General features: G+C 45.4%; 1 protein-coding gene across 18 annotated transcripts in view; it reads right to left on the bottom strand.

The window, feature by feature from the left end:
- Positions 1–13,336, bottom strand: part of LOC147618948 (uncharacterized) — a 222,548-nt gene that overhangs the window by 66,917 nt on the left and 142,295 nt on the right. For 17 of the 18 annotated variants that reach the window (XM_086774131.1, XM_086774139.1, XM_086774128.1 and 14 more), the window contains 2 exons: positions 9,389–9,491; positions 9,149–9,243 (listed from right to left, as the gene is read on the bottom strand). In XM_086774131.1, the coding sequence (XP_086630257.1) occupies positions 9,149–9,243; positions 9,389–9,491 (198 nt within the window). Of the gene's footprint in view, positions 1–9,148; positions 9,285–9,388; positions 9,492–13,336 lie in introns of all 18 variants that reach the window. The other variant, XM_086774129.1, reaches the window with a different exon arrangement.

Here is a 13,336-nt window from a genome sequence, read left to right as displayed (position 1 = left end):
TTGTAAAAAGCTTCTCTCGTGAGTGAGCCTTCGTGAACATATTTGCCACAATGTCGTTGGTGTAGTGACATAAGCCAGGCTAATCTCTCCTACAATGAGACTCTCCTTGACATAATGATAATGCACCTCAATGTGCTTTGTGCGAGCATGAAACACTAGGTTCCTCATAACAACGATGGCCAATGCACTCTGGCTGTTGGTGAAGATGAAGCTGGGAGACTTGTGTCCAACACCAAGGTCTCCCAAAAGGTGTCTAAGCCATACACACTCCAAAATTGCTATAAAAGCTCTCATGTACTCAACTTCAGAGCTCGGAGTAGCCACTGTCCACTAGTTCTTGTTGAACCATGATATACATGAATCACCAAGATGAGAGCAAAAGCCACTAGTGGACACTCATGTGTCATAACATCCAACCCATCGGAATCACTAAAAGCATGCAACTTAATATCACCTTCCTTGGCATAGAATAGTCCAAGGGACTATGCACACTGTAAATATCAAAATACTCACTTGGCTTACTTCTAGGACTGAACATGCTCAGCTAGAAGCTAGAAGACAACAAGTGGCCATGTGTTGCATAGATAGATGATGAACCCAACAACGTGATAATAAAGTGATGCATCAAATTGTTCACTGGCATCCTAGAGACCGAGCCTAGCACCTGTCTCTACTGGTGTAGCAACAAGCTTATAGTCTTCAAGACTAAATCGTCTAAGCAATCTTTGTATGTACTTTGACTACCACATTACAATACCATCATCCCACTGCATAAACTATATGCCCAAATAATAATGCAATGAGCCCAAATCTATCATCTCAAATGACACATGTGATTCAGCCTTAAAGGTTGAAATCTTCTCCTCATTAGGGCATGTGAGCAACATGTCATCAACGTATAAAACAATGACCAAAAGACAATTCTTATTGCTCTTTACATAGAGGGTACTCTCAGTTGGACTATTGCAAAAACCATCTACAACCAAGTGTCTTCTCATATCATTCTCTACCAGCCTGCTTGAGGCCATATAAAGCTTGAGGCCATATAAAGCTTTTCTTAACATGCATATTTTAGACTCATATCCGTTCTCAACAAAACCATGAGGTTGAGCCTCCTCATGCAAATTACCATTCAAAAAGGCAATCTTGATATCCAACTAATGTACATTCCATCCATGATGCATTGCCAATGTAGTAACACACTGGACTGAGCATAACCCTTTGCAACAAGCCTTGCCTTGTAGCAACGCCACTGTTATCATTACGCTTAAGCTTATAAACCCACTTTTTGTACCAATGGCCTTTTTTTTTCTTCAGAAAAAAACTTCTATATTAAGTATGAAAAATTCTACAAAATGGAGATTTCACACCAAGCAAGGTCAAGATCTCAACCAATCAGGAGCCCTATGCTGCCAATAGAGTCCCGAATGAGAGGACGCGAAAAAGATACCAATGTCCCACTCTCTCATAAACTGGCCGCGCTTCCTCTCCACAGCCCTCGAAGATCCTTGGATTCTGGCCCAGGTAGCCATAATGGTGTGAATAATATCACTCTAAATCCTGCAAAGACACTGAGAAACAAGAACAGGAGTACCCTCAATGGCCTCAGTGCATCTAGCCTCCTAGATATTCCAAGCTAAGATGCTAGTAATAATCTCCCAAGAACTATCTAATCTCTGTGCCGGAGAGACAAAGTGTGAAAGTTGCAAATCCTGAAGACAACACTGCCGAGCAACTCCTTGCCATGGCCAAGCTCCTATCAGTCCCCTCGGATCTCAGCTGAGGCCCAGACTGTGTCAACCAAATGATAGAACCAAAAGAAATGATAGCATCTCTCTTAATCCTACCAAAGAGGTCGCACACCAAACCCTCTGTGCTTCCCTGCATTCCCATAAACAATGGTAAACTGACTCCGAAGCTCCTGCACATCTAGGGCATGCTGGGCAAGCACCAGTAACAGACCTCCACTGATTGGTGGCCAGACCACCATGAAGGGAAACCCAGATAAAGGAGGAAATCTGTGGCTTCCTATAAGAATGCCACAATCTCCACCAAAATACCCTCTAAATGTCAATCAAAATGCCGTAAGAGTCCCAATAGGGTCTAAGAGTAGGGACACTTTGAATGTGTCCCAAGATAAGATGTCTGGCATTCCGCACCGTATAACTGAAAAAAGGCATGCTTTTCAAAGGGTTACAAGCATCCTTCCACTCCCACTCACGGGAGTCCCAATGCAAATGACTAATAGGCCAGCCACCATACAACCAAAGGCTAAAACTCTCTGTGATCATCCGCGGGCGGGGGGGGGTCAACAAAGACGTGCTTCCATAACCTGCCAACAACTTTGACTGGACGAATCTGGGGACCCTCAATAATGTCCTGCACATCACATCTCTTCAGCTGCCATCCATCCTGTACAGAAAAAAAGACCGGTACATCATCCTCCCCAGGCAATGAGATACCCATAACCTGGAGAGGAATACCTGTCCCAGAGAAAACTCCAAACTAAGACCTTCCAAAAAAGATCCAGTAATCCAATGGTTGGGAATGGCTGCATCAATCTATGCAATCCTCCACCTAGAGCCTCTCAAATGGTACGTGAAATCCAATCTCTGCACCTCGGTGAGGCTCTGAAACCTCTTCCAAGCCAGCACTGTGGGGCATAGGGTCTCCGAGCCAGCCTAAAGAATATGCATAGCTGCCCTAAGAGGCCTACCATGCACATCTAAGATCAAATCATTCCACAGAATGTGCTGCCGGTTAGCTTCCTCCACTAAACGCAGGGGGATGTGTACCAAAAAACTCCTCAAGCAGTCCCAAGCCCGTAGGAACCTAACCAGAGGGGATGAAGAGGAGCAGTGAACTGCATCCGAAAAAATAAAGCGTAAGCTAAGAGTCCAGTCACCTCCGCGAATAGGGACACACTTCGTGATCATCAGAAAGTCCTTCCACGGCTCAGTGCCTGGAAGAAAGCCCCTAACAACAAGCTTACAGAGCAAAGCCTTACATTGCACCTCAGGGTCAATGATATTCAATCCCCCTTCCTGCTTAGGCCTGATAATGGTTTACCAAGCAACTCTGGCCCTAGTGTGTGCATTTCAATCAAGCCTTGACCAAAGAAAGTTCCGAATAAGGCGACGAAGCGGGCAAATGCAGCCCTTATGAGAAATCCAGCACAAAGCAATAAACCAAGTCGTGGCTAGCAAAACTTGGTTAACCACCAAAGCTCTAGAGGCCAAGTCGAGCTTCCTCCTACTCCAGTGATGAAGTTTGCTTTTAATGCTTAAGAGCATTGGAGCAAACTGTTGTGCAGGGGAGATGTCAACGCCCACCTCACAACCAAGGTATCTGGTAGAGCATCCTCTCTCAATCCAAGTAAAACCAACATCTGTACCGCAATTTGCAAGAGGAGAATCACTAATCCAAAAACCAACTAATTTATGCCAATTCATAGTAGCTCCTGCTGCCAAACAAAAGGCCTCCAAGGATGTCCGGAAAGCACATAAACAAGCATGTGAAGCCTCAAGGAACAACGCCATATCATCTGCTAACTCAGAGTCCAAAAACTCTTCCTCCATGCAATAAGGCAGCCTGAGACCCACAACACCAGGGGCAGCCCGAAGAAACCTGCTCATAGCCTCAACTACAATGAGGTACAATAAAGGTGCGAAGAGACAACCCTGCCTCACCGAACGGAAAATCTGAAAACGCTCGCCGTGCCCCCCACAAACTAAAACAATGCTATGAGCCTCCCTGTATAGGCAGGACACCCCTCTGATCTAGTTTTGGGAAAACCTCATATGTGCCATAGTGCCCTCCAAAGAATCCCAATCCACTCTGTCATAAGCTTTTTCAAAATCAAGCAAAAGAATGGCAAGAGGCTGCTGACTAGCCTTTGCCCACTCGACAGCTTCCCAAAAAGAAAAGATGTTATCAAATATACTCCTTCCTTGGAGGAACCCATTCTATGTATCATGGATAGTCATTTGGAAGAATCATCCACATTAAATCTATCCAGGGACCAATCATCCACATTAAATCTATCCAGACGTGCAAAGATGCTCTCATCCTCGCTCCTGCGGGTTATGCCAAGAGAAAGATAAGGAATTTGGCCTTCTTTGGAAGTCATCCTTAGTCCAACAATCCCTGCCAAAAAAAGAGAGCGTGAATCTCTCCCATGAGGTTCGCTCCAAAGGGTGTAAACCCCCTTCGCGTCCACCCTTCTTGTCAGAAGGTTGCTCAACCATCTTGAAGTCTCCTCCCACTATCCAATGATCAACCTAGGGAATGACATTTGTAATGGTGTCCCAAAAGGCCACCCTTTCACCTCTCACGTTAGGTGCATAGATATTCAAGATTCCCAATTTCTGACCCTCATGCATAATCAAGATCCACTGCGCTCTAGCAGGGATGATAACACCGTGCCCAATAACATGAGGAATAACAGATGCTGCCACTGAAATGCAAACACCACCTCTAGTCCCAACAGCCGAGGACCAGAAGGTGTGGCCAGAAAGCATCTTACCAGTTTTGCCACACTGAGATCTATCCAATTTGTGTTCCTGCAACAAAAGTATATCAATAGACCCTCCTATAAAACAGCAGGGTGAAGCTGGTCCTTTAGAAGGCGCTTCCTACCATGGGTGGGAAGCCCTCCAAGGCCCTGAACATTCCATGAGACGATTCTCATGGAAGAGAAGAGGGTTTGACCCCCGATCTAAGAAGAATGGGCAGCCTGAGGACGCCTCTCATAATGCTGGAGGACGGGATAATCCACCGGGCAAAGTCCACTGACATGCCCTACCAAGTGTCATTTTTGATGATTGAATCATACTCGTACTACATAGCCTGCATCCCAATGATCATTTTCCTATGCTTCCTCAAAGGAAACACGTTCATCTTCATTGCATATACTGGCAATGAGAGCATGATCCACAAAAGAATAAGATGCATGATGTGAGCCATATATGGCTATCCGGCAAAGAAAGGATTGAATCAAAGATGTCCTATGAGCATACATTTTGCAGCTTTTTTGCATAAAAGCATGGGTAAACTGAGTTTTCAACAAAAATGACATCTCTATTCACCATAATCTGCCCTGTGGCCGGATGGTAGAGTCTATACCGTTTGCATCTCGAGTTGTATCCCACAAAAATGCATTTTACCGCCTTATCATCCAGCTTATTGCATTGTCGCTCAGGCACAAGAGCATAAGCAAGAAAACCAAGAACATGCAAATGAGTCACAAAGAGCTTCTTACCATTCAAAGCTTCATAAGGGGTAATTGTCTACAAGGCCCTGGCGAGACACCTGTTTAGCCAAAATATGAGGTAAATCCTGGCCTTCAACCATGCAACCTACCATCTCCATGAGAGATCTATTCTTCCTCTTAGCCACCCTATTTTGCTAAGGTGTGTAAGGTACCATGCATTGATGTTTTATGTCTCTTTCAGCCATATATACATGAAACTCCTTTGACAAATACTACCCCCCTCCCCGCGCCCCCCGCGATATGTACGAAGGGTACCAACTTCACATGCAAACACATTTTCCGGCATAGAAACGAAGTGTCTAAAGCATGTAAAAACCTCTAACTTTGCCTTCAACGGATACACCATGTGTTCCTAACGTAGTCATCAATAAAAGTCATAAATTAGAGAGATCCTTTGATCAATGGTGTCCTCATAGAACTACATACATCACTATGTATAAGCTATAATTTTTGGATAGCCCTCACTGACCCATCTTTCGAGAAGGATGCCCGTTGCATCTTGCCCGAAATGCACCCCTGAAATACATGTTTGACACGAGCCTCAAGCTTTGGAAACTTTGACACCATCTCTTGCCTTTTAAGGTGCAACAAAGTGCCAAAATTCAAGTGACCAAAGCAGGTATGCCATAGTTCTTCGTCACTCATTGCACTTGTGGCAATAACTGAACAAGCATTATGTGCCAAACTCTCATACCTATCCAATTTGTGAAGCCAATGACTTAGACTACCGAGTACCACAGTGATGTCTCCATCACTCCGGTTATGAACAAATATGACCACCAAGCTTGCCCCATGGCAGAGATTAATAGCAAGTTCTTTGCAATGCATGGCACAAAAGAGTATAGAGAGTACAACTGTTACTAGTAGCAGGGATGCAAAAGTTCATGATGATCCTGACGAAGTTCATGATGATCCTGACGAAGCTGGTGATGATAAGCTTCAAGATGCGATCTCGATGAAGCAGTGATGATAGCTCTGTCTGCACACCAAATGTATGCTGCTACTACAGTGCAGAAAACCTAAACTTGAACAAAGACAATTCAAACAAACACTCCCCCGGGATGTTTGCGGAAACCATATAGCATGCGAACGACCCTCGAAACGAACTTGAAACGGACCAAAAGGTACAAAAACTCCATTAACCTAGTTAGCAGAACACTAGGGAGCATAGCTTCTCCAAGTAAGAGGATAGCTCAATTTGAGACGCCGAACCAGCCCATTGAATATGCGAAGGTGCCCCAAGAGGTCTACCATACTCATCCAAGATCAAGTCATTCCACATAATGGGCTGTCTATTAGCCTCCCCAGCTGACCGCCGCCAAGGTATGTGAACCAAGAACCTCCTCATGCAATCCCAAGCCTGAAAAATGGATATACAAAGGGGGAGAATGGGGGTCGATGCTCTACCTCTAAGAAGATAAAAGGTGGTCCTCCGTATATCCAGTCACCTCCTCTAATAGGAGTACACCTTGTAATCTGTTGCATGAGAAATTCCTTCCATGGCTCAGTGCCAAGAAAAACTCCTCTAACAATCATCCTACAGAGCGAGCAACGCCTTACACTGCACCATTGAGTCTATGATGTTCGATGCCCCCTCTTGCTTGGGAAGGATAATGGTTTCCCATGCAACTGTATCCCTGTATCCCGGGTGTGTATTGTGCCAACTAATCCTAACCAAAGAAACTTCTGAATGAGGTGATGTAACTCGCCAATGCATACCCTATGAAGAACCCAACAAGAAGTGATAAACCAAGCAATTGCCAGCAGCACTTGGTTAACCACTAAGGCTCTAGATGCCAAATCAAGCTTTTTGCTACTCCAATGCTGACGTTTGCTTTAATGCTCATGAGCACAGGCACAAATTGTTGTGCTACGGAGATGTCAATGCCAACTTTGCAGCCACAGTATCTGGCAATCCAAGTGAACCCTACATCCAAACCGGAATCTGCCAGAAGACGTCCTGCTCCCTACTTGTTGAGGCTTGTCTTTGCCCCCCTCCTGTGCGCCCTCTTATTCCTGCCTACATCCCCTCTACTGCACGCCTTCACTTGCCCCCCCTCCTGTGTTGTATGCCATCCACCTCTGCTGCCGCCCTCCCTTGTTACACCCTCCTTTGCTCTCTTCCCTTTGCTGCCCACCATTTCCCCCTCTGCTGCCTGCCTCCTCTTCCTGCTACATTGCCTTGGCCTGCTGTCTCGCCTTGGTATTGGGCCTTCTTCCTCCATTTCCTGCTTATCCTCAGCATCGGAAAGTTCTTCCTTGTGTTCAATTCGGCCTTTCTCGCTAAGATTAGCATCATAGCTAATCAATCCTCCCCATCTGGGTGAACTGTTTATTTTACAGAAGCCGAGCTCACAACCCTCCTTGCAGAGATCTAAAAGGGTGCCAAAACGACCCAAAAGCCGAGCTCGCAACCCTCCTGTTTCCAAGTTTGTGATTGGGTCATTCCCATCTGTCCCCAAGAACGATGTTTTTCCTATCATACACCAGCTATTTTGACCCTGTTGAAGAAGCCTGGAACCGATTTCCTCTTACAGTCAGATCCCAGGTCTTCTACACACGTATTGGCCAATGCTTGAGGCCATTGGGTCGGCTTTTGGGCTGGTCCTATAGGTGCCCCAATGCTCGGCAGGGACGCGGCTCCCAGGGTTATGGTGCTTGCTCATGACAATAAGCTTTTTGAGGATTTCGTGCTGCTTCTGGGACCTGACAATCTGTTGAAGCAATGTAAGCCTAACCAATGCCAGCGGGTTTCTCACTAGAAGAGGCACTTTGCTACTACACTTATTTTACCTAGGGGCAAATGGGACCAAAGTAATGTATGCATTTTTGTTTCAGCCTCACTTATGCCTCATATTATTGGATATGGTGTTATCATACCTGCTAGGGCGCAGTGGATTATGGTCATGCATGAAGGTCAGAAGTTGGGCATCTTGAATATTTACACACCTAATGTGAGAGGGGAGAGGGTAACCTTTTGGGACACCATCACAAACCTCCTCCCCCAATCAGATCATTGGATAGTTGGAGGGGATTTCAAGATGGTTAAGCAGCCCTCTAACAAAAAGGGTGGCTGTGAGGGTAGAACTCACCCCTTGGAGAGCGCCTTGTGGAATAGATTCACACTCTCCTTCTATGGCAGGGACAGTTGGATGGAGGATGACTTCCAAAGGAGGCCCAACTTTTCACCTTACTCTTGGCATAGCCATAGAAGCAGGGATGGAAGTATCTTGGCACAATTGGATAAGTTTTAAAAAGGTCGCCTTCATCCTCTATTAGAGTTTCTGGCTTTCTAGGAATGAGCAATATGCGGGCCGCGTACAATAAGGAGAAAGGAACTTACTTTCAGATAGTTCCCAAGCAACTGATTAACTCTCAAGCTCTGTGAAGGAGGCCGCTACAAGATGTATAGTGCCTCTCCTGGATATCTCCTATAGCTGCAAAGTTTCTAAGGGTAGAAAGTTATTGCATTGATAATTGGGTCTGGGCCTCTTTCTTTTACAAGATTCACTCGGTGATTGAACCTCACAGCAAAGGTCACATTAATACTTTTCTTATCAAGCAAAACAATATCAAATCACCGACAAAGTCCAGTCAATAATCATGCAGATAAAAAACAACCACAACAAGAGAGGCATGTAGAATGGAAGCTAGTGGTCCTAGTAGCAGGGCAAATGTACAAAGCATCAGGGTTATGATGGAATTACACTTCATAACCAAGATACACTTCACAAGAGACTAGACTTAACCGCACAATGTAAGTGGCATATATGCCACCACGTTGAGGACATATTCACGCAAAAGAGAAATTAGAAGAGATGGAGACCATTTTTTATTTGGATTGTTTTGCATGTTCTTTTGCATTTTGGCACTCACCTCCTTCTGTTTTCCTGAGAGGTTTTCATCATTGGTTCTGTAGTTTTCTTGGGTCGTTGCATCCTGTAGAGTTTCCATTTCCAAACGCAATGTAGCTGTATGTCCCAGAGGCGTTTACATGCAAGAATATTGCAATCTTGAATGGTCTTACATCAACAACAACAAAAGAATTATGGTATAGGAATTCTGCACTATTGCGTTTATATTTTGAGAAGTTAGAAAAAATTTCAAAACTGCTACCAACAACTTTCTGGATCCTCTCGTTCTGTTCCCTTAACTCGAACAAACTCTCTTGCAGATGACGATTCTCTGCTTCTAGATTTGTATTTTCAAGAGATTTTTTCTGTACAATCCATCATTGTGAACAGTGAACCTCACGACAAAATCATAAAGACATAGAAGTTTATAATGTTTAAAGCTTTTATAATAGTAGCATCAATAAATATTGTAAAGTTGGGATCCTTGACAAATGGAAATGAATTCTTTGCATCACATGCACAAGGGAAGAAGACAGCAGCCAAACATTTTTTCATTAACATCATTCATGAAAAATAAACTTTCTTGAAGATTTAGCGAGCTAGTTTTAATGATAAGAGGCTTACAAAAGAATATAAGACTTCTTCTGTGTATTAATATCATTTTTACATGGTTTCCCAGAGAAATCAAAAAATAATCAAGCACACATCCCACCAAATAATAGGATTCATCGTTAGCTTCCACTCATGCAGCCAGTAACCACCAACTCGGTTGATTAAACTCTACTCTTCTGAAATAGTTATAAGGCAATCCCCCACCAACACCACCGCACACCCCCCCCCCCAATCATAGAGAAAAAAAAGGGGAAAAAAAAAAAGGGATTGGATAACTGTGACTAGGAGATGGCCTCAGCTGCCCCCCCCACATACACCCCTTTTTTGACTGATTCCGGTTCTACCACAATTTGAAACCACATTTGCCAGCAGTGTCTTCAGAAAGTATAGAAGCTCGATTGTAATGTTTTGTCGACTTACTAAAAGACTTGTGGTTCTCACAAGCGTATTCTTCAATCCACTAGTAGAACAATAATTTTAACCAAAAAAAAAAAAGGGTTGTGTTGATCAAGTGACAGGCAAATAGCAAACCTTCGTTATAAAACACTATGTTCCTCTATATGAATGATGTTGATCATTGAATGCATGACATTTTGTGTTAATATGAATTTTTTACGCAGCATGTACTGATGTTGGTAGTTGATTGCACTCTTGAGCGAGAGGTCTCAAGTTTAATCCCGGCTTGTTGTAGCCGATGGTGGACAACTCGTTACGTTAGGGTTGTGTTCCAGTGGGCATAGGACTCTCTACCCTACCCTTTAAAAAGAGGGTCGAGATTGGAGAGCCAACGAATTTGACTGGTTGGAAGGATCTCGACTTCGGAGGCAAAAAAGTTAAGATAAAAGTACTTCAATAAATTTAAGTTCTTTAGATTCATCTTCTCCTTCGCTGCTAGCTCGCCTTCGCCCCAATGTGCAGCCTGCCAGATTGTGTGCCACCCCCAGTTCCCTCCTTTGTTCATCCTCACCCTCCTCTTCCTCTTTGCTGTTGCCCTCGCCTCCCCGTTGCGCTGCCTGACTCCCTGTCTATCAGCCCCGCTATCCTTCCTCCTGTGTGCCCCGTTCCTCCTTCGAGTTGTCCGTCTAGCCAGCCCTGCCTCTTCCGTCACCATTCTTCCTTAGCACAGGTGCTTTTCTTTTAATCAGTGGGGATTTCAACATGTGAGACTTGGCAGAGAACACACTCAGAGATTGCATGGCTATAGTTTCTGGTACAGAGTACTCGGCCTGAGAGGAGTTGGTTCTGCTGGCTCTGGGAGAACAAGATCCTTGGCATTTACCGGAGTTTGAACGTGGCCCCAGGCGTCTCCGTTTCTCGAGGTCCGATAGGAGGAGTACAGGCCTAACCTGTCCAGATTAGACCAGTTTTATGTAGATGAGTGGGCTTGTGGAGGTGGTGGCATGATTGGTATTTGGCAGGCACGACTTTCTCCGATCATGCACCCATCAAGACTCAGGGAGGCAAGACAGACATTTGAGCACCCAGATCCCAGAGAGCCTCATTCAGGACTCCGAGATATGCAGCAAGCTAGAGGAGATCTGGGGGAGTCTGGATTTTTCCTCAGGTTCAGCCCCACAGGCGCTTTAGACTCAGGCCTTGGCGAGATCAGCAATTTATTACAGGAGGCAGCGCAGAGCAGATTGGCTGGCTTCTAAGAGCAAGAGAGGGGCATCCGTCGGAGCCTAGCCTCGGAGCCTAGCCTCCCTGCAGCAACTCCAGGAGAGTAGCCCCGATAGCCTATGGATTGAGGCTCAGTTGGCTGCAGCCCGTATAGAGCTTAGTTCCATTGAGAAGTAGAGGGTGGAGTACGGATACCGTGCCAAAGCTGCCTCCTAGACCCAGGCGGGAGACAAGGTCACCGGGAATTTCTTTGAGATAGCAAGCCCACACAAGCGGAGCCATGGTATCTGCAGGTTGCGTGGCCAAGATGGATCTGCAGTTTGCAAATCCCCCCATGTGAGAGCCATTGCCACATATTTCTTCCGTTCTCTCCTCATGGGTGCCCTCTGTCCTCATAGGTTCTGGACGTGCATGAGCAGGTTTGGCAACATACGAGAGAGGTGGTTCCTCCCGCTTTCATATGCCGATGACATTCCATGGATACTTGTAATCATCTTTTGTCTCATAGGCACATTGGGTCTTTTGTAAGACGTAATTATAACTTTCTTTCTTTCTTTCTTTCCCCGGACTTTCCTGTTGAGTCCCTTTACTATAGAGGAGCTTGCCGAGGCTCTAACGGCACACCCTAGGGGCAAACGCCTGGGAGAAGATGGGCTTCCGGTTTCCGTATTTCTCTAACATCGGATCTCATGGAAGGCGGCTTCAATGTTGCCTTCAATGAGATTATGACCATGAGAGCCATGCCGGAGAGGCTGTCAAAGGGATTGATCCATTTGATTCCCAAGGAGGGTGGTAACAGATTGGAGATTCAGCACTGGAGGCCCAGATTGCTTCGGTGAGGTTGAGGTAGTTGGATCTTATTGTTCTCCTTCTAGATTTTTAGAAAGCCTATGAAAGAGTGGACTAGGAATTTCTGGAGGGGACGATGTGCCCGATGGGATTCTTTGAGCAATGGGTTCGAGGAGATTTTGGGCTCTACTTGGCTTCACACAGCAAGATTCTCACTGAGGGAGTCAGAAGTGATAGATTTTCGCTTTCTCGCTCAGTCCAGTAGAGCTGTCCACTGGCACCTTATCTAAGTTGCCTTCAATAAGATTATCATCATGGGAGCCATGCCAGAGAGGCTGTCATAGGGATTGATCCATTTGATTTCCAAGGAGGGTGGTGACAAATTAGAGATTCAATAGTGGAGGTCCATCACTCTCCTAGGGATTGCCTACAAAATTCTAGCCAAGGCCATCAAGCCGGGTGACTACAGCCATTGTTCCACGATTTGATCCATGGCCTGTAGACCCGTTTCATCCACGATCGGAGTATTCTGGACAACATCTTCACTTTTTGGGAGGCGACCGCTTCGGCTAGGTTGAGGCAACAAGATCTTATTTTTCTCCTTCTAGATTTTGAGAAAGCCTATGATAGAGTGGACTCGGGCTTTCTAGAAGGGACGACGTGCCTCCCTTAGGAGTGGGTCTAAGATTTTTTTGGCCTCTCCTCAACTCCACACAACCAGATTCTCATTCACGGAAACAGAGGTGATAGATTTCCGCTTTCTCGCTCGGTTCGGTAGGCCTATCCACTGGCACTTATCAATTTTTGTTTGTTACCGAGGCCATGAGTAGTTTTCTCTCCGCTCAAGAGATAGGGCTCTAGGACGATTCTGAGTTTGCCGATGACATACCGGTCCGAAGATAAGGGGAAACTCCAAAGATTTACAGAGGCAATAGAGATCTTCTGCAGTGCATCTGGAGCGCAAATCAACTGGTACAAGTCGTGTAAACTTTGGGTTGGCTCATCGCCCACCCTGACTTGGAGTCCATTAAGGCTTATCAGTGGATCTCAAGCGGGGCACTGTAGTTCATTAGCTTCTATGCCAAGTGCACATCGAAATCTCCCTGCAGTACCACCTACTACCTCCTCTTCTAAGCATAGCTATTATATCCTAGTTTAACCAGCCTTTCCTTGTCATGGTGGCGAATCA

This window comes from Cibotium barometz, chromosome 34 (genome assembly GCF_041138505.1).
Source record: "Cibotium barometz isolate CiBa-2024 chromosome 34, ASM4113850v1, whole genome shotgun sequence".
Taxonomy (NCBI): Eukaryota; Viridiplantae; Streptophyta; class Polypodiopsida; order Cyatheales; family Cibotiaceae; genus Cibotium; species Cibotium barometz.
This window is presented reverse-complemented; position numbering and strand designations above follow the sequence as displayed.